Here is a 21,168-nt window from a genome sequence, read left to right as displayed (position 1 = left end):
AACCAATCGAATGTCATTGGAATACGGCTGGTCTTAAATTAGTAGCAGAATTCCCGCTAAGGTTAAAACTGCTATTGCGATTCAACTTCTATTCAATTTTGACAACTACCAATGCAAGAAACAATCGACCCAAATCTATAGGTTTCTTGCCTTTTGTTTTTGCTTTTTACTCCCAAAGTTAACATTCCATTAGTTACGTACGTCTGTTATTGTTGTCATTATTACGAGCATGTTTTATTTTAGTTCATAAGAGACGTAAACAACGAAAACATAAACAATACTCTGGAAATCATATCTTTTACTTCACTTCATCAGTGGCCGTCAGTGGACATGCTTTTAAAGATATTAATAAATAATTTAAAGTAAAGCTACAAAATTTTATAACCGTGGGATATTATAAACGTGATACTGATGTGTTTTGCAAAGCGAATCTAGGACTCTTTATTGAAAAAAATGTTAGAACGACACATTGTTATTGTTATATTGGTGATTTTTGCTTTGGGTGAGTCAATAATTTTAATATTTTATATTTTTCGAACAACTTATAAAAAAAATATTTGATACCTTTACAGTAAGTAATTCTTCCACAATCAAATTAATGTCCCCAAAAGTTATAAACATGGAACCTTCATTCATCTCGACCTAGATAGGATTATTTTAAATTAAAACTAGTCTAGTTTACATAACCTCCTCCTGCTGTGATCGTGAGGGCTGACACTCCTTACGTCAGCCCATACGCTCACAGCAGGAGTCATTTGATGATTTCCTATAGAAAAGCAAAAAAATGGCATGAAAAGATACGTAGGATCCCTTTGCAGCTACGGTTCTTTACCAAGCGTGTACACTGTCGTAAATGTCGTAATATAATACGGAGAAGGAGAACGTTACTTTCCCTACAGGCGGCGCGGCAGCTGAAGTCTGTGACGTGGAGGTCAAGACTGTGCCCGAGGGCCATCTCGGCCAGAGCGGTGCCTTCAAGTGGCTCGGGGTCCTGCAAGTACACATACGTCAGTCTTTTATTTAATTTTCCTTTTTAGTTAATCATTCAATTTTAGTTCCAAGCAGAGGCGGCGTAAGGAGTGGGCGACGTGGGCCACCGCCTACGGCCTCGCGGTACGAGGGGCCTCGCGCCTCAAAAATCTACATTTTAAGTAATTTTTGTTTTGAGTTCTAAAATATTACAAAAAATTTCGAGCTCGCTTCGCTCGCGTAATTAGAAGCTATGTTCCCGTATTTTTGTCTTTGCCAACCAGCAATAAGTTATGTACAATTGGGCTACATTTACGTAATTTTTGTTTTGACTTGTTAACTATAAAAAAATCGCGCTCGCTTCGCTCGTGCAATCGGTAACTGCATATGTCTCTGTTTTTCCTATGGGTTTGAATTGCAATTGGAGGGCGCCGTAGAAATCTCGCCGAGGGCGCTGGTAGAGTTAAAATTGGCACTAAATAGAAACGTATAATTATGTTATTCAATACTAGCTTCTGCCAGCGACTTTAATCTCATTTGTATTTTTGTTTGTTTTTATTATTTTAAAGAATCCGTCTTCAGATCGCCATAGAACAGGGCCTCGCGAAACTTGTCTTGCCCACATCAAATTTAGGTCTTGCCCCGCCACTGGTTCCAAGACTATTGACCAATGGGGCCCTGTTAATCCTTTGACATCTGTCTGAGTATTTCCAAATTGTCTGCAAAGTCCTAAAAAGATAATTATTTACTTTGACTTCTTGAGCGCAGAGGATTTTGACAAGCGGCACGTGGCGCTAACCGGCATCGTGCTTATCAAGCCCAAGTTCGCTCTCGCTAATGCAAACGACGTGGCCAGGATACCAGAGCGAGTGTTCAAGTGAGTACTAGCTTACCTGATGTTCCGTCATGCCTTGACGGAACAACTTCCTTGGTTCCGAACCGACTTTCGAGTTCAATGCTTAGGTCGGACTACAACCATTATGAAGGTTTTAAAAAATCTGTTTTTTTTTTAATTGAATCTGAGAAAGCCCGTTACCTTTGTCTTTATTATTGGGCACCCATTATCGTTATTTCAATATAATTTAAGAGTCAGTTGCAGGTAGATTTGAGAAAGCTGTGGCTTATTACTCCGGTGAGTGCTACCACACGACATTTGTAAAGAGAATATCGTAGCATATAGTAGTACCCTAATACTTTCATGTAAGGGCATCGAAATTATTAATATTAAATGGCATATATACCTAATAAATGATGACTGAACTTCCATAGGGAGGACACGGTGGCGGTGTTCATACCAGCTGAGGACACGCCAGTCGCATTGTCAGTTATTTCGTTTGTCGTACACCCGGAGTACGGCGACTCAATGGTGCACAGCTTGGCCATCATCGAACTCAATATAACTGAGATTAAGGGCTGTAAGTGCAACCATCACTTTATTATCTTTAACGGTCAGTTGCACAAAGATCTATTAAACTTAAAGCTTCGTTAAATCTATTGCCGAGTCTTTCTTTCTTTCGACATGCTTCGCAGTTTGTGATTCCCTATGGCCGCAGTATTTTGGGTGATATATTTGTTTTTCATTTGCATTTCCAAGGTTCGATTAAATGGTACGTAACGCGGTGTCCTGCGTGAGCGACATTACTTCTCAAATCATGTAGAAGTACAGTACAATTTTGCTTGAAAGTTCATATTTAAAGTACAGACAGCAACATTTTTTCAAGTTCTTTGTACTAATAAACGATTTCTATAATGTTTATGTTTTTTGTCCCACAACAATCTTTATTCACGCACTGCGGCGATCAACGCTTCTGAATAGTTCGTGGGGTCGCATCTGGTCGCCCTCAAAACAAGTTCGCGTTAAGCCGCGTACGCACGTACGAACAAATTTGTTGCGTTACATGATATGCAACAACTTGGTTCGCACGTGCGTACCACTATCGAACATCGAACACTGTTCGTCAAACATGTTCGCGGCGATCCTTGTAGTGTGTTCTGTATGGACGGTGTTCGAAGCGCTTTAATAACTTCACAATCGACCACTTCCAACGGCGCCGTCATGGCTACTAAGATAGAGTTCACGACTGTTGTTCGCGAACTCGACTCGAACTAGGTTTGCGTTCGTGCTCGAATATGCCGTCCATACGTACGAACCAAATGTTCGGGTCTGGTGTTTGTGTTCGCTATGTTCGTGTTCGTACGTGCTGTTATATTCATAATTAGTTCGCGGTTATTGCAAATGCATGCATTTTTGATTACTATAAAAATACTTGCAACCGCGTGGCGGCTTCAGTCTACCGGTGCCGTCACTTTGTCAATATCTTATCCTGACGAGTTTAAGACAATCCTTTGCTCTAATCCTTGTAAAGTTCAAGTTCTTTGATTAAAGTAGTGTTAGCAGTATTAGTGGGTTTTTTTAAAAAGACTGACACCAGCCGCGTCCTAACAACTGGTGTCAGAAGTGGGATGCTGAGGAGAATCTATACAGAGAGCCCTTAGCATCCAAAAGAACTCTAGCGGCTACGAGTCAGTCGTGATCGACGGTCAGCCTCCGCCCTTAGCGTGAGCCCGCATCACACCCTGCTGCAAGGACACTACATTCACGGACAAGAAACTGTGGTCGACGATAAGCCTCCGCTCTATGCGTGAGCCCGCACCACGGCAAGGTCTTCCAAATTTCAACATCTTCACCGGTTGAGCTCATCCATCATAGCAACGTATCGACGAAATCACGTTTTCCGAGTCTACACGCGCCACTTCATCGAGTGTCGGGTTACTTCCGGCCGTGTCGTCGCTGCTGCATCGCATCGCAATATTCGTGACCTCATTTAAGACATTTTTACGGAATAATACTACGCGTGGACAAAATAATGAAGGTGATAGCTGCACTGCTGTGAGTAATCTATCAATCTTTCCTATTTAACACACCATCTTAATTTACTTATTACATTCTCTTTATTAACCATTTCTTATATCTATCTTTTATCTTCTACTTCATCATCTTATACGTTATAATTTTTATCGAACTATTTTTTTTTTGAACACAAAATGACTGACAAGGGAGAACCTAAAATTACCCTTAATGTATTAACCAAATTTATCAAGCCTTACAACGGAGACAGGGAATCTCTACCAGCATTTTTAACCAATTGCGACAGTGCAATTTCATTCTGTAGCGTAGATCAACAAGGTTTTCTCTGTAAATACATAATTTCACAGCTTGAAGGAAAGGCACAAACAGCTTGTAGCCTTAAAACTTTTAGTAGTTGGCCCGAATTAAAAAAGTTTTTAAAATCTACTTTTGGCGAAAAGAAGCACTCAAGCCATTTGCTGCACGACCTTCAAAACTGCAAGCAAACAGCTTCAGAGACTGTAACGCAATATGGTCTACGCATCGAAGCTTGCTTGACTCGCCTCCAAGCCGATATCCAATTCTCGTGTGAGGACAAAGTTCAACTACCTGGGCGTATAGGAGCAATGGAAGACTTGGCCCTCAACACCTTTTTGCTTGGCCTTAGTCCCAATCTCTCTACCATAGTAAGGTGCAGGAACCCTCTAACCCTGAATGACGCCATCACACAGGCCATTGAAGAAGAGAAGCTTTTAAAATTAACTAGGGTTTCTTCCTACGGCCCTAAGCCCATCAAAACTTGCTCTATCTGCCATAAAAATGGCCACTCCTCTTCAGACTGTTACGTGAAGAAACGTGAACAGCAATTTCAAAAATCTTTCGTAGTACAGCCTTCAACATCATCTTCCGGTCAAAATAATGCGCAATTTTCTCAAACCCTCATTTGTGCCTACTGTAAAAAGCCTGGTCATCACATCAATAATTGTCGTAAAAGACAATATAACAATCAACGCCGTGCGGAACCAAACAACACGCAATCGCCACCTCAAGTTACAAAGGAAGGGCGTGTCCATATGTGCGACTGTGAGTTCCAAGGCTCGCATGACTCATTCTCAGATGATGATGATTCAAAAAACTAAAATTGGTTTCAGAGGTGTGCCAACTGAAACCAAAACCTCCTGATGACGGCACAATTTTGAAAACATCAAAATCTTATAACTCTAACTCTTATAATACTAAATCTTATAATACTAAATCTTGTGAACCTTTATCTTATAATACAAAATCGTGTGACCCTAAATCTTATACTAAACCTTGTCACCCTAAATCTTGTGACGTCAATTTCTATAATACTAAATCTTGTCACTCTAAAGGCGCGGCTCCACCGCGGTGCACGGAGAGGCTACGCACGTGTATTAAGCTTCGCTTTGTAAGAAAATGTATGTGGTTGTGTCCACTGCAACCCACGGAGAGGCTACGCATGAATTGACGTCATTGATACACGCGTGGCTTGCTCGAATAGGCGGTTACATAGCTCAACGCTGTCAACGTGGGTCTACGTTTCCACTGGAGTACTCGAATAAGACCCACGACTATGTACAGCTCGGTTATCGCAGAGCAGTTGTTATAAGCGGTTACGTAGCTAAACGATGTCTGCGTGGGTTTACCCGTGCGCAGTGCCACGCTATACATAGTCGTGGGTCATATTCGTGTACTTCAGTGGAAACGTAGACCCACGTTGTCAAACAAATGAATACACGCAGCTAAAATGCGCCGCGTGTCCGTGCACAGCGTGCACTGCGGTGGAGCCGCGCCTTAAATCTTGTGACGCTAAATCTTGTGACGTCAATTTCTATAATACTAAATCTTATCACTCTAAATCTTGTGACGCTAAATCTTGTGACGTCAATTTCTATAATACTAAATCTTGTCACTCTAAATCTTGTGACGCTAAATCTTGTACTATTAAATATTACAATGACGTATCTTTACCGGATTCTTCATCTCAATTTTATACTAAATCTTGTACTAAATCTTCACCTAAACTTTGTTCCAAGTCTTGTCTTAAATCTTATACCAAATCATCACCTACATCTTATAATAAGCCTTATAAAACAAACCCTTGTAAGTCCCTCGATTCAAAGGCATCTCTAAACGCGTCACAAATAACCACAGAATCATCCTTAGATTTAAAATCACCTAAAATTAACTCCTATGTCGATGCCTGTAAGTCACCGTGTGACAAGCCAAAAATAACTAAGCACTTAAATGAACCCCTAATTTCTGCGTCTCAAAACCTTTGTGATGAAAAATCATATTTCCAGTCAAAGGCAGATATTCCGGTTTACGAAACTACCATTTTAAATAAGAAAATATCTTTACCACATTCTTTTATAAAAACGCCTTATTCTACTAAACCCTTGTGTCTCTTAATTGATACCGGTGCAACAGTCAGCGTTATTAAGCGCTCTAGTCTTTGTATTCAACCTGAGCTTTCAAACGAGATAATTAAACTTAAAGGTATAAATGATAATGACACATTTTGCGAAACGCTGGGGTCATGTATAATAGACTTACAAATTTCTAATGCCACTCTTTCATATAAATTTCACATTATTAATGACGCAATTAACTTAGAATCAGACGGTATCATTGGAACAGATTTCTTACATTTCTTCAAAACAAACATCGATTATTCAACGAAGTCAATAACATTAAAAGGTAATACTATACCCATTCATTATACGACTCCTAAATACATTATACCTGCTCGTTCAGAAGTTGTAATAGAATGCATGGTCTCGAATGAACCGTCGGAGTTACATAATTTCAAGGAGTCGCTTGTGCTAGATCATGTTATTACTGACGGTGTTTTTATCGCGAACTGTATTGTATCTTTAAAATCTAATAACCGTGTCAATGTGTCAGTCTTAAACACTACCGACTCGCCAATTGAAGTCAAGGATTTCAAGGTACACTTAACCGAAATCGATTGGTCAGAGTTTTCACAAAATACGCTTCAAATTGAAGAAAACGCGTCTTTAAAAATAAACACTATTTCTTCAACGCCGTCGGACCGTATAGATAAAGTTTTAGACCAGATACGACACTCGCATTTAAATAGGGAAGAGAAATCCGCTTTGTTAGAGTGTTGTTCCAAATATACAGACATCTTTCATTTAGAGGATGAACAGCTGACTTATACCAACGCACTTAAACATACAATTAATACTGGTAATGCTGCCCCTATTCATGCAAAATCTTATCGCTTTCCAGAGTGTCACAAAGACGAAGTTGACTCTCAAATAAAAAAAATGTTACAGCAGAAAATTATACGCCCCTCACAATCTCCTTGGAGCGCCCCGGTATGGGTAGTACCCAAAAAGCTAGATGCTTCAGGCAAAAGAAAGTGGCGTATCGTTATCGACTACCGAGCCCTTAATGACGTCACAGTCACCGAAATATACCCTTTGCCCTTAATCACAGACATCTTAGACCAATTAGGACACTCTAAATACTTTACAACCCTTGATTTAGCCAGTGGATTTCATCAGATACAGCTTGATCCCATTGATGCACCTAAAACTGGTTTCACCATAGTAGGAACCCAAACATCAGGACACTACGAGTTTACACGCATGCCCTTCGGTCTTAAAAATGCACCTTCCACTTTTCAAAGGCTGATGAATACAGCGCTCTCTGGGTTACAGGGTCTTCATTGTTATGTATATCTTGATGACTGCGTAGTATACTCCCATGATCTCAATAGCCACATCTTAAAACTAAGTCAAGTATTTGATAGACTCCGCGAATTTAATCTGAAACTTCAACCTGACAAGTGCGAGTTTCTTCGCAGAGAAGTCACTTATCTTGGTCACATTATCACCGATAAAGGAGTAACTCCTAATCCCGACAAAGTGAAAGCTGTAACCGAATTTCCTACCCCTAAAAACGCAAAAGAAATTAAATCTTTCTTAGGTCTTGTCGGATACTATCGTCGCTTCATAGAAAATTTCTCAAAAATTACTAAACCTTTAACTTCTTTATTAAAAAAGGATACGATTTTTCTCTGGCAAGCCGACCAAGAACAATCTTTTAATCTTCTCAAAGAAAAACTAACTACGGCTCCTCTCTTACAATACCCCGATTTTTCAAAGCCTTTTGTAGTTACCACGGACGCTAGTAACTATGCTATTGGCGCCGTACTCTCTCAAGGTCCCATCGGTCAAGATAAACCGATCGCCTATGCATCCAGGACTCTTAACAAACAAGAAGGGAATTACTCCACCACGGAAAAGGAGCTACTTGCGATCCTTTTCGCAGTCAAAACTTTCCGCCCTTACCTGTATGGCAACAAATTCAAGATCGTAACAGATCATCGGCCTTTAGTTTGGCTCTTTAATGTGAAGGACCCTGGAAGCAGGTTAATTCGTTGGCGTCTTAAATTAGAGGAATACGATTACGAAATCGTATACAAACAAGGGAAAATGAATTCCAACGCGGATGCCCTCTCTCGTATTCCTATCCATGTCATGAATAGCCACAATCTTAATAAAACATCTTACGAAATCTTTTTTAAAAAACAATTCACAAAATCTTTACCTGAATCAAATACTAGAATCGAAGAACATTCTCAACCCTTACATCTTTCTAAATTTAAATCAATCGCTTGTCCATTCTCTCTTGACTTTGATTATTCTATGCCCCACTGTGAGGAATTGCTGTCGCAGGTAAATGACACTACTACTTTATTTGCGAGCGAGCGGTCTCCTATTACAGTGGAGTCAATTACAATCAATGATAAAACTATTTACATACTATTTACAAAAGTTCATCATTTTGACGAGATTAGTTACCGAATTGTATACGATATTTTGGTGAAACTAAGGGATAAAATTCTTGAAGAAAATCCTGATGAAACAGATTTAGCTCTTTCTGACTTCAGCGAACCTTTTTCTAAGCTTATTTACACTAAGATCTATAACATAATATCCTATATCTTTCATAATACAAACTTAATTATACATATCTATAAAAACCAAATTATCTATCCTACTCCTGCCGAGGTCCCTAAAATATTAAAAGACAACCACGACTCCCCTATAGCCGGACACCCCGGAATGAACAGGATGTACAATCGTATTAAAGCCTCATACTTTTGGAAAAGTATGCGTAGCGACATTCAAACCTATGTCAAGAATTGTAAATTGTGCCAAATTAATAAGCCTCTAAGAGCTAACAACAAGGCCCCTATGGAAATAACATCAACGAGCACAAAACCTTTTGAACGGCTCGCACTAGACATAGTAGGCCCTTTACCGGACGCAGGCTTTCAAAAATTCAGATTTATACTGACGTTACAAGATGACCTCACTAAATTCTTATGTGTTTATCCAATGATTTCATCTACGAGTGACGAAGTTGCTCGTAGTCTAGTACATTTTATGTCTCTTTTTGGTATACCTAAAATGATTCTTACTGACCTAGGAACATGCTTCACTTCTGAGCTATTCAGACAAGTCACAGAAATTTTCAAAATTAAACCATTGTTTACGTCACCATACCACCCTCAAACAAACGGCGCGCTTGAACGTAGCCACGCCACTCTCAAGGAGTATCTTAAATCTTTCGTAAACGAAAATCAAAACGACTGGCATTGCTACTTAGCAACTGCCATCCTCGCTTTCAACACGACTCCTCATAGTACTACCCAGTTCACACCATATGAACTCTTGTATGGTTACAAACCAAACTTGCCTAACTCTCTTTACGATAGCAATAACAGTCTTACCTATCATGAATATATTCGAGCACTTCAGTATAGGATGCGAGTTAGTAGGGAAAAAGCTTTAGAGTTCATTAGCAAAGCTAAGGAAGCATCAAAACAAAATTATGACGCCTCCGCTTTAAGGTGTAGTCCTAAATATAAGGTTGGTGACATGGTGTATCTTAAACATCACCACAGGCTTCGAAAAGCCTTATCCCCAATTTGGAAAGGTCCTTTCAAAATCGTTAAAATTATTGGAAAACATAACGTCACTTTATTAGTTAACCGTAAACACGTAAAATATCACACAAACTTACTCAAACCTGCACATCCTTGATTTTCTTTTATCTTTTCTTTTCAGACTTTTATGTCAGCACGGCTCTACTGAGTCGGAGATTTTACCAGTCATACACAGTCCTGGCTTGTACTTTGACCCAACAACCAACATATTCTTCTACAACGATTTTTGGAAAATAGTCACGCACGTCGACGTTAACTCTATTGAGCTACATCTTAACGAAATTGACAAGCTTATTGTGAAGTCATCATTACTATGTAGTAAAATAGAACCTGGAGAATATTCCAATTGTAAAGATATTTTTAATTCTATCGAAGTTCTTTTAGAAACCAATTATGTAAAAGCACACTCGCTATCTCATATAATCTCTAAAGATGCTGCAAACCGGTTTAAAAGAGCTTTAGAATTTGGAGGAGAAATATTAAAGTTTTTCTTTGGAACATTAGATGCGGAAGATGCGCGCAATTATGACGCTGCGATTGACGCATGTGAGAAAAATGATAACGAGATATTTCGTCTCATGAAAGATAATATCCACATAGTTAAGTCATCAATCAATTCATTTAATTCTACAATTACCAAATTGAATCAAAATGAGGTTAAATTAAACTCTCAAATAAACAAGCTTAATCAGGTACTTTCCTTGGTAACTACAAATAATGATAAGGTCTTACTATTAACCAAACTTAATAATCTTGTGAATATTATAGAAGGTTCCTTACTCACTATATCTAACTTCCTAGACACTATTGTTAATGCTATTTTATTTTCTAAAGCTAACATCTTACATCCCTCCATATTATCGCCTAGTAAACTATTCCACGAGCTAAGCCTAAGAAGTAGTTCTATTAATAATAAACTGGACTTTCCTGTACCGTTAACGCTTGATAATATACACACTATTATAGATGTATCTAAACTAATTTCTTACTATTATAACAACAGAATATTTTTCATATTACAAATACCTCTCATATACCCTATCAAATACGAAGTCTATAAAATCATTCCACTACCAACCCCACACGATAATACTAACCCTAATACCTTCGCCTTAATAACTCCTTCAAAATCATACATCGCCTTAACAGATGATAGATTACATTACAGCTTATTTAATAATTTGCAACAATGCTCAAATGTAAACAATGAACATATGATTTGTCCACTCGTAAGTGTTTATTCTAGTATTACAAATCCGTGTTGTGAAACCAAACTCCTGACTGAAGTGAACATGTCGTTGCCTAGTGAGTGCAATTCTAAATTTATATACGGAGACGTAGACATGTGGCAAACGTTAAACAATAACAAGTGGATCTATGTGCAATCTAAGTTAAATAAGTTAACAGTGCAGTGTGATAAGAGTGACACGAAAGACTACCCGATTATCGGAACGGGTATCCTAAAACTTACGGAAGATTGTGTAGCATTTTCTAAGACAATTAGACTAGAACCGTCTGTATCAACAAACTTTGTAATTACCGCTCAACTAAAAGTCGATTTTGATATCACCCAAGATGAGTGTTGTAAAAAGGATATTTTCAATAAGTCAATACCTCTGTTATCTCCTTTATCTTTAAGCAACATTAATCTCGATTCATTGAAATACTCCTACAGTCAATTAGATAATTTGGAAAATGAACTTAACAAAATAAATAACGAATCTCACTTTGTCAAGTATAGCGGCTATTATTCATCCCTTACTATTGCTTGTATTATTCTTATATTCTTATTTATCTTGTATAAAATCTATGTAAAATGTTTATCAAGATCAAACAATCGCCAAAATTCCTGTTGTATCCAAATTTTTAATCAATGCAATACCCAAAGGGTGCTGAAAAATGAAACCAAATGTCATAACTCTATTGAATTGACAGAAATTTCAGAAAGCAACGGTTCTACTCAATCTATACCAGATAATTTGTCCAAACGTAATCTTAATTATTCTTAATTGTAAATCTTTATTTTGACCTTCTATTCTTATGTAACTCTTAACCTTTTTGTCTTTGTTTTTAACTATACTTAATTTTATTGTTCTTAATATAAATGTGTTTTACTATTGCCAATTATTGTTATAACTTTGACATATTATTTTTCTTTTATATTACACTCTTAGAATTAGTTAGACAGAAATCATTCATAGTCATTAAGATCCTTTTGTAAAAAGTTTTGTCTTAACCTCCCATCAGAGTGACTTCGCATATCCTTAAGGATATTGCTTCGTTTTAAGGGGGGAAATGTTATATTCATAATTAGTTCGCGGTTATTGCAAATGCATGCATTTTTGATTACTATAAAAATACTTGCAACCGCGTGGCGGCTTCAGTCTACCGGTGCCGTCACTTTGTCAATATCTTATCCTGACGAGTTTAAGACAATCCTTTGCTCTAATCCTTGTAAAGTTCAAGTTCTTTGATTAAAGTAGTGTTAGCAGTATTAGTGGGTTTTTTTTAAAAAGACTGACACCAGCCGCGTCCTAACAGTGCGTACGCGCCTTTACGTCGCGTACATAGGCCACATATAGGGAACGCCATTGAGTTGATCGCGTTCGTCGCGTTCGCAGCGTCGCGTCGCGTCGCGTTCGTCGCTCACGCAGGACACCGCCTAATATGTTTTGGGGGTAAACACATGTGTTATTGTCAAAGTCAACACCAAGGGTCGTTTTTGCAGCAGTTTATCGGATGTGTTTTATCAATGAATCTTATAAAGTTCACCTGCAACATAGCTCTCAATACTTTCAGTTTCACTGACACCTGTGTGCTTATCAAGAGAACACTTTAAAAAATCCAAAACTGTGTACCTCACCGGTTTTACAGATGGTAAGTCTAGGTTTTAATTCAATATCAAAGCCAAAAAACCGCATAAAAAGAAGTAATTTATTGGTTTCAGAATATGAAACTCTGGAAAAAGTGATTCACAAAATACAAACTTTGGACAATCCAGTATGCGATGGATTTAATGAACGAAGAGGCGTGAGCAAATTTCATAGTCCTGATCCTCCTCCTATCCAGTCCTGATATCGATTTTAATTGCCTCCTCTATTTAAGATGGCTGATAGGTATTTCAGCTAAAGTGTCATTTTGTGACGTTGTAATTTTTTAACATAAAAGTCCCTATTTCAAAAAACCTTTATTGAATTGGATATCTCTTTGATATGGAAACATTTTTCAGGTGATAGACAAGAGCACTATCCCTACTTCGTACGTGTGTGGGTATGCGCCCTTCTCCGCAGTAAACTGTCTGTGGGATGACGGTATGGCGCTCGTGTCTAACGATACTGGAATTATCACTCTGGTCAGTTCCAACTCTCTACTATACTTTCCTAAGCAACCTACTTCATAGAATTATTTCTCTAAGTATATGTAGATAGGGCTTTTTTATGAGGGCTTTTCTTTTTACTCTTTTAATAGCTGATGCCTAGATGGCGCTGATCTTGGTACTTGTCATAAACTAAATAAAATAAAATTACAAAATAATTCGGACATTTAGTTTGATGACAGAAAGCGTGGAGCGTTTTGTCAAAAAACGTGAAGATTACATCTGTGGTGTTAAGGCAAAAGGGGATGAGTCAAAAAACACAACTTTTCACCAGGGGCTAATCAAAAAAACGCGTGTTTGTTTTGTAATAAAAATGCAGTTTAATCAAAAGTGTATAGAAATAATGAACACAACTCTGTTTTAATATTCATTTATTAATTTAGTCGTCTTTTATATGTACCCAAAAAGTATTTTTATTTCTTAATTATTAAAATAACTGACATATCTCCTTTTTCCATAACACGGTACAAATTAAAAAAAAATCCTAGAACGACTCGTCTCTTTATTTGCTATTATTATTTACGTATATACCTTTTTTTTTGGCAGGGGGGAAATCCTCATGGACTTCCCTCCACCTGGGGTGGGTGGAGGGGGTGTGCCGAACTCTTACCGGCTAAAAACCCACCCAGTATTGCCTTCAATTACCTATTGTCGAGGGCACGGGTATCGCCAAAGCATTCTTCCGCACCCCCGACAGGTATTGGCCCCCCAGATGTTCAAAGGCGGGCCTCGTCATCCGCTGTGGCCGTCACCCAGCGGCCACAGCAAGCTCCACTAAAAGAGGCGCTCGCAACACAACGCCACCGTTTCGAGGCCTGTTTCTGATCGGACGACAGACGCCCCTAGTCTGTCGACCGCAGGCCGCGCCCTATGGTGGCCGGAGACCAGTCAGCCTGCGACGTCCTCCACGTCTGCTGCGGGCGGGGAGAGAGGAAGCAGCTTCTCTCTCCCTTTCCGCCGCCTCCTTTAAAACCATCACATCCTCACAAAAGGAGGCGACGGCGTTCCATCCATCTTCGCTGCCGACCATGCAGGACACGACAGCCGGCAGCGAAAGACTTCCCGCAGCGTCTACTGCTGCCGCTAGGTCACGGCGCTGCGTTGCCCCAGATGCCACATTGGTGGCATTCGGGCGTGGGCTCCCGACCGATGCGACACAGGAACTTTCCGAAACACCCATGTCCGGTAAGGACCTGTGTCAGCCGAAAGCTGAAGGCGCCGTGGCGTCCCTCCAGCCACTCCTTCAGTATGGGCCTTACCGCCGCGAGAGCGGCGTGCCCTGCCGTGGGTCGCGCAAGTCGCTGCTCCCATTCCGCAATGAGGTCTTGGCCGAGCTCTGCCCTGCGCACCTCAACTTGCTGAGGCACGAGGCGCTCGGCCCGCCCCACCGCTTCCTCGCGCCATGTATAGAGTGACGCGAGGGCTGTCGGTCTCGAAGTCCCGGGATCCGGCTAGGAGGCATGCAGCTTCGAAGGAGATCGTGCGGTATCCTCTTATAACCCTGATGGCCATCGCTCGCTGTGGTCTTCGCAGCACTGCAAGGTTGCGGGCCGTCAGGGTGTTCGCCCATACTGGCGCGGCGTAAAGTGCCATCGCCCGCACGACCCCCATATAGAGCCTCCGGCAGGAGGTATTGGGTCACCTGAGGTTGGGCAATAAGCGTGAGAGCGCTGTAGCAGCGACCATCAACCGAGGAGCGAGCCGCTGGAAGTGTGGCCCGAAGTCCCAACGACTTTCGAGAACGAGTCCCAGGTATTTCATTGTCGGCTCCACAGCGATGGTAACCCCTCCCACCACGATACTGGACCCCGGAGGTGGCTTCTTCCTTGGCCCATGGAAGCAAAGGGCCTCGGATTTGTGCAAGGCCACTTCGAGGCCAAGACCTACCCATGACCTGCGCGACACTGGCTGTGGCCCAAATGGCCGCCTGCCGGTACGCCTACCCATGTGCTGTGACTAGCGTGTCGTCAGCGTAGCATATCACGCTGACGCCGTGGAGAAGCGCACCGCGCAGGACCCAATTGTAGCCAAGGTTCCACAGGAGAGGGCCGAGAACCGACCCCTGAGGAAGAGATGTTCTGACGACTCCATCCTTCTCGACCCGGGTACACGACAGCTCTTTCGGATAAATAGGCCCCGATTATGCGACGGAGGTACCCTGGCACTCCATGATAACGGAGCGCCTCCTTTATGATATTCCAGGGCAGGGTGTTGAACGCGTTAGCGATGTCATGCTACACCGCCAAAACCACCTCGCGACGGTCAACTGCTTCCTCCGCCAGGACCGCCAGGACCCTCACGCGCATGCGTGGAGGAAGCAGTATAGCGTCAACTGTTGAACGCCCTTTACGGAAACCATACTGGTTGTCCTCCAGATCCGAATCAGCTCATAATTTTAAGGTTTTAAATCCATCATACTTACGTTAAATCGAACTTGTTAATCCTATTCATTTCTGTAGGTTTCAACACTCAAATTACCCACGTAAACCATAATTTTAGGATTTTTTGCACCGTTGCACTAGTAAAAAGACGTCAACTTCGCGCGCGAAATGCAACTAACGCGGAACGACGAATATGAATTTAGGCACAAGTCGACTTATCTCATTATACCTAATTTTATAAGTAAAGGATCACGTATGCAATAAGAAGATAACTAGACAAAACTCTTTTTTACTTTTTAGGTTTTGCTATTTATGACTAGACTCGTATTTTTTATTTGAGATTCACGAAATAAAATACATTATATTGACTTATCTCCTTTTTACCATGATAGTTCGTAAAATTTTGTACCCAACTGTGTAATTAACTCATTTTTCACAATTTCTGACTTATCCCCTTTTGCCTTAACACCACAGACATAAACGTTCCACGCTTTCTTTGCAGACTCTTGCTCTGTTTCTATGCACATTACAATTGATATTGATAAACCCTGGCTTAGCATTTTAAAACCTTTTCTTTCATGACTCGAGTCCTTCTGAGAGAGAGAATACGAATAGTCTTTTATAAACAGGAGGGCTTAAGTATCTACGGTCCTGGCTGTACTGCGCCAGCCCGGTACATAGAGTTGTATCCGTACTTGAGTTGGATCGAGCTCGTCACCTCCAATGGGGGTAGTAGTGAATTGTTCGTGACGCCACACCCCCAGTCGATGGATCCACTAGATATGCTGACGCGACGCCGAACCATGTTCGACTACGTCCCCGTGCACAAACTGTTCATGTGAGTACTCGAGTTCCTTTGTTAAATGTGCATGTCCATTAGTTGGTTTGTGAAACAGAGGCTACTAGAGGGGAGAAATATTAATCATAACATCAATCCCATTGGTTTATAAATCTCAGGAGCTAACTCGTGCGATTTGAAAAAATATTAATTTAAGCCATTTATTGAGGCTGCAGACTACTTTTTATCCAGCTGCTAGTGAAGCCGCTAAACAGCAGAAACTAGTTATGTTATAATTCTGTAGCCTTGTCTTCAGCGATATGTGTATCACGTTCATGATATGGCATGCGTAAAAATGACAAACATATTTTGAGGCTTAGAGTAAGGAAGTAGGAAGAGTGCAACCTGGGTGCGTTCACTACATGATGACAAAGAACACATTTTATTTATTGAAGTTTTAATAATACCTAAACAGTCAACTTGGCCGGTTTAATTTTATGTAAAAGGAATTTCAACTTTAACAGATCATATATTTACAATGTTTCAGGTCGGACACTCGACGAACAGAAAGTAGTGAAGAGTTGATAGAAATTCTCGGCCATTCCTATTACCATTACTTTTTGAAAGGCAAATTGTCTCACTACTCTATCACTCCTATCGAGAGAGACAACCATACTCTTGCTATATATCGATGTAAGTGCTACAAGAACATATATAATTTTTAAATATTACGACACCTTCACACACGGTCGGAACAAGCAATCGTTTAAAATGGCTTACCCATGGTAAGCTATTTTTTAATGTCACGGGTGCTTGTGTTATGGGTAGTATACAAGTGATAAACTACACATACTTTAGATATACATATATATGCTTATAAATACATTATAACGCCCAGCCCTCAGTCAAAAAGCATGCCCATCACACAAATGTTAACCGCACCGGAAATCGAACCTGGAACCATCAGCTCTGCAGTCCGGCGTGGGGACCGTTGCTCCAACGTGGTTGCCGATATAGAGGCAAGCATATTGAGGTTAAAAAAACCGGCCAAGTGGGAGTCGGACTCGCGCACGAAGGGTTCCGTACCATTATTTACAAAACGAGCAAAAAAATCACGTTTGTTGTATGGGAGCCCCGCAAAATATTTATTTTTTTATTCTAGTTTTCAGTATTTGTTGCTATAGCGGTAACAGAAATCATCTGAGTAAATTTCAACTCTCTAACTATCACGGTTCATGAGATACAGCCTCGTGACCGATGGACGGACGGACAGAGGAGCGGTCCCGTTTTACCCTTTGGGTACGGAACCCTAAAAAGATGGTGTGGCGCGCATTAAGGCGGTATTGCGCTTGCCGAACTCCTCCTTTCTGCGCGGTTGAACGATGGTGGCGAAACCGCTGGGGGAATGGGGATTCGAAAACCAATCGTATTCCAATGACATTTGATTGACTTGCGATTGGTCTGCCATTTGGTCTATAGGGTAGTTTGCAATATAAATCATATTGCAATCCTAAATCATTTACAGACAATATGATTCATTATTGAATCACAGAAAAGAATAAAAACGTTTATTTAAAAGAAAAAATAGCGGAATGCCACATACGCTTAAATCGTAATTGAGTCGTGATTGGATCTCAGTCTGAATCGTATGTCGTTTAAGTAAAATTTGCAGAATCGAGCCCCTGCTCGATCGCTCGATCTAGTCGTCTTCGCACATATTATACTTAAAGCCTAAAAGCTTTTTTGTTCCTCAACCGAGTACTGATCCGATTAGAAAAAACATTTAATGCTAGATAGTCTGTTTAAGATAAATATCTCTGTTAGAATAGTGCTTCGATGCGCTTCGACTTTGTATATAAGTAAAATGATGTAGGTAATACCAAATTATTTGTAAATTTTTAGTCGACGAGATGCACGAACAATATGAGAACGCCTGCAAAGATAGGCGAGTCCTGATGTACCGAGAGCATTTCGCCCTCCGCATGCCGAATGATAAAGGAGAGGTAACCTATAAAGTAAGTACTATATAGAGTCGTAACTAAGTAATTGACTAATGGATCAATACGTCATAAGGTTAAACAGTATTCGGAATGATCCGTGGATGGATCTTGTGGCATCCGGCTGTCAAATAAATCTTTGGCAGTCATTAAGGGAAGTTAAAAACCAGAATGTCTGCCAACCAGTCTTGAAGAGATCATACGGCTTGTGTTTAACTTTACCACCAGATAAAGTTACACATAATAGTAAAATAGTAAATGATCACCAACTCTTAGCAAGCAAATTAAGCCGCTATTTCTGCCTAAATAAACCACTGAATCGAATTTGGTTTTTTACCAAAAAAAGTATTATGACGGCAAATTATGTCACCGCAGCTCTTTTTATGTTTGTTTAAATACTACGCTCCGTGTCGACTATAAGTTGTGAACGAGCGAAGGGAGTTCCAGGCTTAACGTACCAGTTCCAGACTTGGATAGGCTGTGTTAGTTGATGTGTTTGAATGCAATTCAAAGTGGAATCTTGACAAAAATAGCTAGTACTACTGTAGTTTATTGGGGCTAAGGAATTATTTTTAATTATGGTACATCACTGTTTCAAACACTATAATAATCGTACATCGGTACTCAGCTGCATCCGGTTACACTAGAACCGACTCCAATCAGTTGCAAAAAAGCTAGGCAAATGCTTACACTAATCGGAACTACCCAGATCGTCTGGGCACATTTATTTATAAGTAAGGCCTAAAATTAACTGTAGCAATTATTTTACAAGGATATTAGGCTGCTCCGTTCTGACTGGAGGTCAAAATAAATCTGCGGGTTGTTCGAAAGAGATACCGCGGCCCTGGCACATAAAAGGCCCACGACGGAACACGACGGTTTTTAGTCAGTAAGAGTCTGACACTCCCTCGAAGCTGCTAACCCACAGCGACAGGGGTCATTTGATGATTTTTGACGTCGATAAAAAAAAGGTCAAAATAAATACCAACTGGTTATCTAAATCTTCCGTTAAAAATATTATTTAAAAAAAAATTACAAATCTTAAAAGCTTTCAAATAATAGAGTGTTTTATTTGCAGCTGTCATTGTACGACCTCTACAACATGGCCTGCATATGTGTTACGTTAACTGTAAGTGTTACTCGAAGTTTATTTCATTAACAAGTAATTTTATCAAAAAAAAATGTGAAACTGTATGTAAACTTAAAGCGCAGTTCTCAAGTTTTAATAAAACATCTTACACAGGTGAATGCCAAACAGCGCGGAAAAGCGTATCTTGAATTTAGAGAAGAGATGGACTTTTCGGGAGGAACTGAAGACCTTATGGATTTTGACTCTGATATGATGTATAAGAATGAGCCACTTAAAACACGAACGGACCCACCGCCTCTAAAAAAGGGTGAAAAAGAAACACCCAAACACCTGCGGCCAACCTGGATACAAATGCTCAAACCCAAGATGGTTAATATGCGAGTCCAAAAGGGGAGAGTATTGACCAATGTTTTGTATATAAAGTTTCATTTTGATGCCGCAGCCACATTGGACTTCAGACTGTTTGCTATGCCGGGAAGACCGAATGAACCAACAACACTCAGACCTGAGGACACTGAACCGGAGACCACAACTGAATGGACGACCGAATCATCAACGTTGACGGGCGATTGGTCGACGACGACCGGAACGCCGTCGACGACGACAAACATCTCGGGAAGACGTGTAAGTGAAGATTTCTGGGGCATGCATCCTAACAGGCTGTTCAAAGAGGAGTTGGCAGAAATAACAGCTGACGTCCTGGACACCGTCGCCGTGGGTAGCCGGAGCTCGCTAGCTAAAGCTGTTTTAGCTCTACAATGCTTCCTCAGCGTCGTTTTTTTGAGAGCAGATTTATTTATAAACTAGCTGTTAACTGTCATAGTTCACTGTGTATAAGTCACATAGTTGTAACAGCCGCAGGGAGGGAAAAATGGGGTTCAAAGTTTTATTAAAGTCCTAGGTTTTAAAACTTGAAATACAATATGTATCTCTTTATATGGTGTGGAATTATCATTAGAAATAATAATAATAATAAATTCTTATTGAACACCAATGGACTTGTACATTACTTTGTGTAAAACTAAGGTACAGAAGTGGTAGTACAAATTAGTCGTTAGACCCTGATGTCCAAACTAGGCAGAACTGTATGTTGGAAGTCAGTGTTCGACCGTATTTTAAACTTAAGAAAACAAAAGCTTACGTAAGGCTAGTAGATCAAAAGTAAAACTGCTAGAAGCAAAAAAGTATATAACTATGTAGATATTTACAATACATATTTACAATAAATATCAAAAACTATCCTAGTAAAACATACAACTAAAAAGCGTCAAAAAATTCGTCCCCATCGCTGTCAACTGGGAGCGTGCCCAAGAGGCTGGCAGCATTACCTCGTTGGATCGCCATGCTGATTCTTTTATAATATTTTATAATAACTATGTATAATGTTTTAAATAAGTATTGTATTTATGACATAAACATTATATAACTAACCGCCTTTTTAGGTAAAAGCAGAGGACAGTAGCCGAGTTCGTTTGTTTGCTTAAACACTGTATCCTCAGGAACTACTGGACTGGTTTCAATAATCCTTTATAATTGCGAAATTGTCAGGTCAAAAGGATAGCAGAATAGTTCCCACTTATGGTTTTCAGTTATGAAAAATTTCTTCAACCGACCCTTTTTTATCCTCTAGCTCAGTGGTTCTTAACCGGTGGTCCGCAGACCACTGGTGGTCCCTGGAGGCATTCCAAGTGGTCCGCGAAGCTTTGCTTCGTGACGTTGCTA

At 40.2% G+C, this 21,168-nt stretch overlaps 2 protein-coding genes across 2 annotated transcripts; both read left to right on the top strand.

Annotated features, from left to right (window-relative positions):
• The first annotated feature begins 453 nt into the window (after positions 1-453).
• On the top strand, positions 454-12,318 carry LOC124639125. Its single transcript, XM_047176356.1, has 5 exons — positions 454-502; positions 900-1,007; positions 1,738-1,846; positions 2,239-2,384; positions 9,903-12,318. The coding sequence occupies exons 1-5, from the start codon at positions 454-456 to the stop codon at positions 11,831-11,833; spliced, it is 2,343 nt and encodes a 780-aa protein (XP_047032312.1). The 3' UTR covers positions 11,834-12,318.
• Positions 12,319-16,348: 4,030 nt separating this feature from the next.
• LOC124639074 lies at positions 16,349-20,461 on the top strand. Its single transcript, XM_047176298.1, has 5 exons — positions 16,349-16,419; positions 16,907-17,052; positions 18,262-18,374; positions 19,435-19,485; positions 19,600-20,461. Exons 1-5 carry the CDS (start codon positions 16,349-16,351, stop codon positions 20,251-20,253), a joined length of 1,035 nt encoding a protein of 344 aa, XP_047032254.1. The 3' UTR covers positions 20,254-20,461.
• The last annotated feature ends 707 nt before the right edge of the window (positions 20,462-21,168 follow it).

The sequence above is a fragment of the Helicoverpa zea genome, chromosome 18, assembly GCF_022581195.2.
Source record: "Helicoverpa zea isolate HzStark_Cry1AcR chromosome 18, ilHelZeax1.1, whole genome shotgun sequence".
In the NCBI taxonomy this organism is placed as follows: domain Eukaryota; kingdom Metazoa; phylum Arthropoda; class Insecta; order Lepidoptera; family Noctuidae; genus Helicoverpa; species Helicoverpa zea.
This window is presented reverse-complemented; position numbering and strand designations above follow the sequence as displayed.

Excerpts from the sequence above, each read along its gene's own strand:
- LOC124639125 (XM_047176356.1), top strand. The coding sequence starts at position 454 with ATGTTAGAACGACACATTGTTATTGTTATATTGGTGATTTTTGCTTTG. Across the intron at positions 1,847-2,238 it reads ATACCAGAGCGAGTGTTCAA|GGAGGACACGGTGGCGGTGT; the intron begins GTGAGTACTAGC and ends GAACTTCCATAG. Across the intron at positions 2,385-9,902 it reads TATAACTGAGATTAAGGGCT|CAAACCTGCACATCCTTGAT; the intron begins GTAAGTGCAACC and ends CACAAACTTACT.
- LOC124639074 (XM_047176298.1), top strand. The coding sequence starts at position 16,349 with ATGGATCCACTAGATATGCTGACGCGACGCCGAACCATGTTCGACTAC. Across the intron at positions 16,420-16,906 it reads CCCGTGCACAAACTGTTCAT|GTCGGACACTCGACGAACAG; the intron begins GTGAGTACTCGA and ends ACAATGTTTCAG. Across the intron at positions 19,486-19,599 it reads GCATATGTGTTACGTTAACT|GTGAATGCCAAACAGCGCGG; the intron begins GTAAGTGTTACT and ends CATCTTACACAG.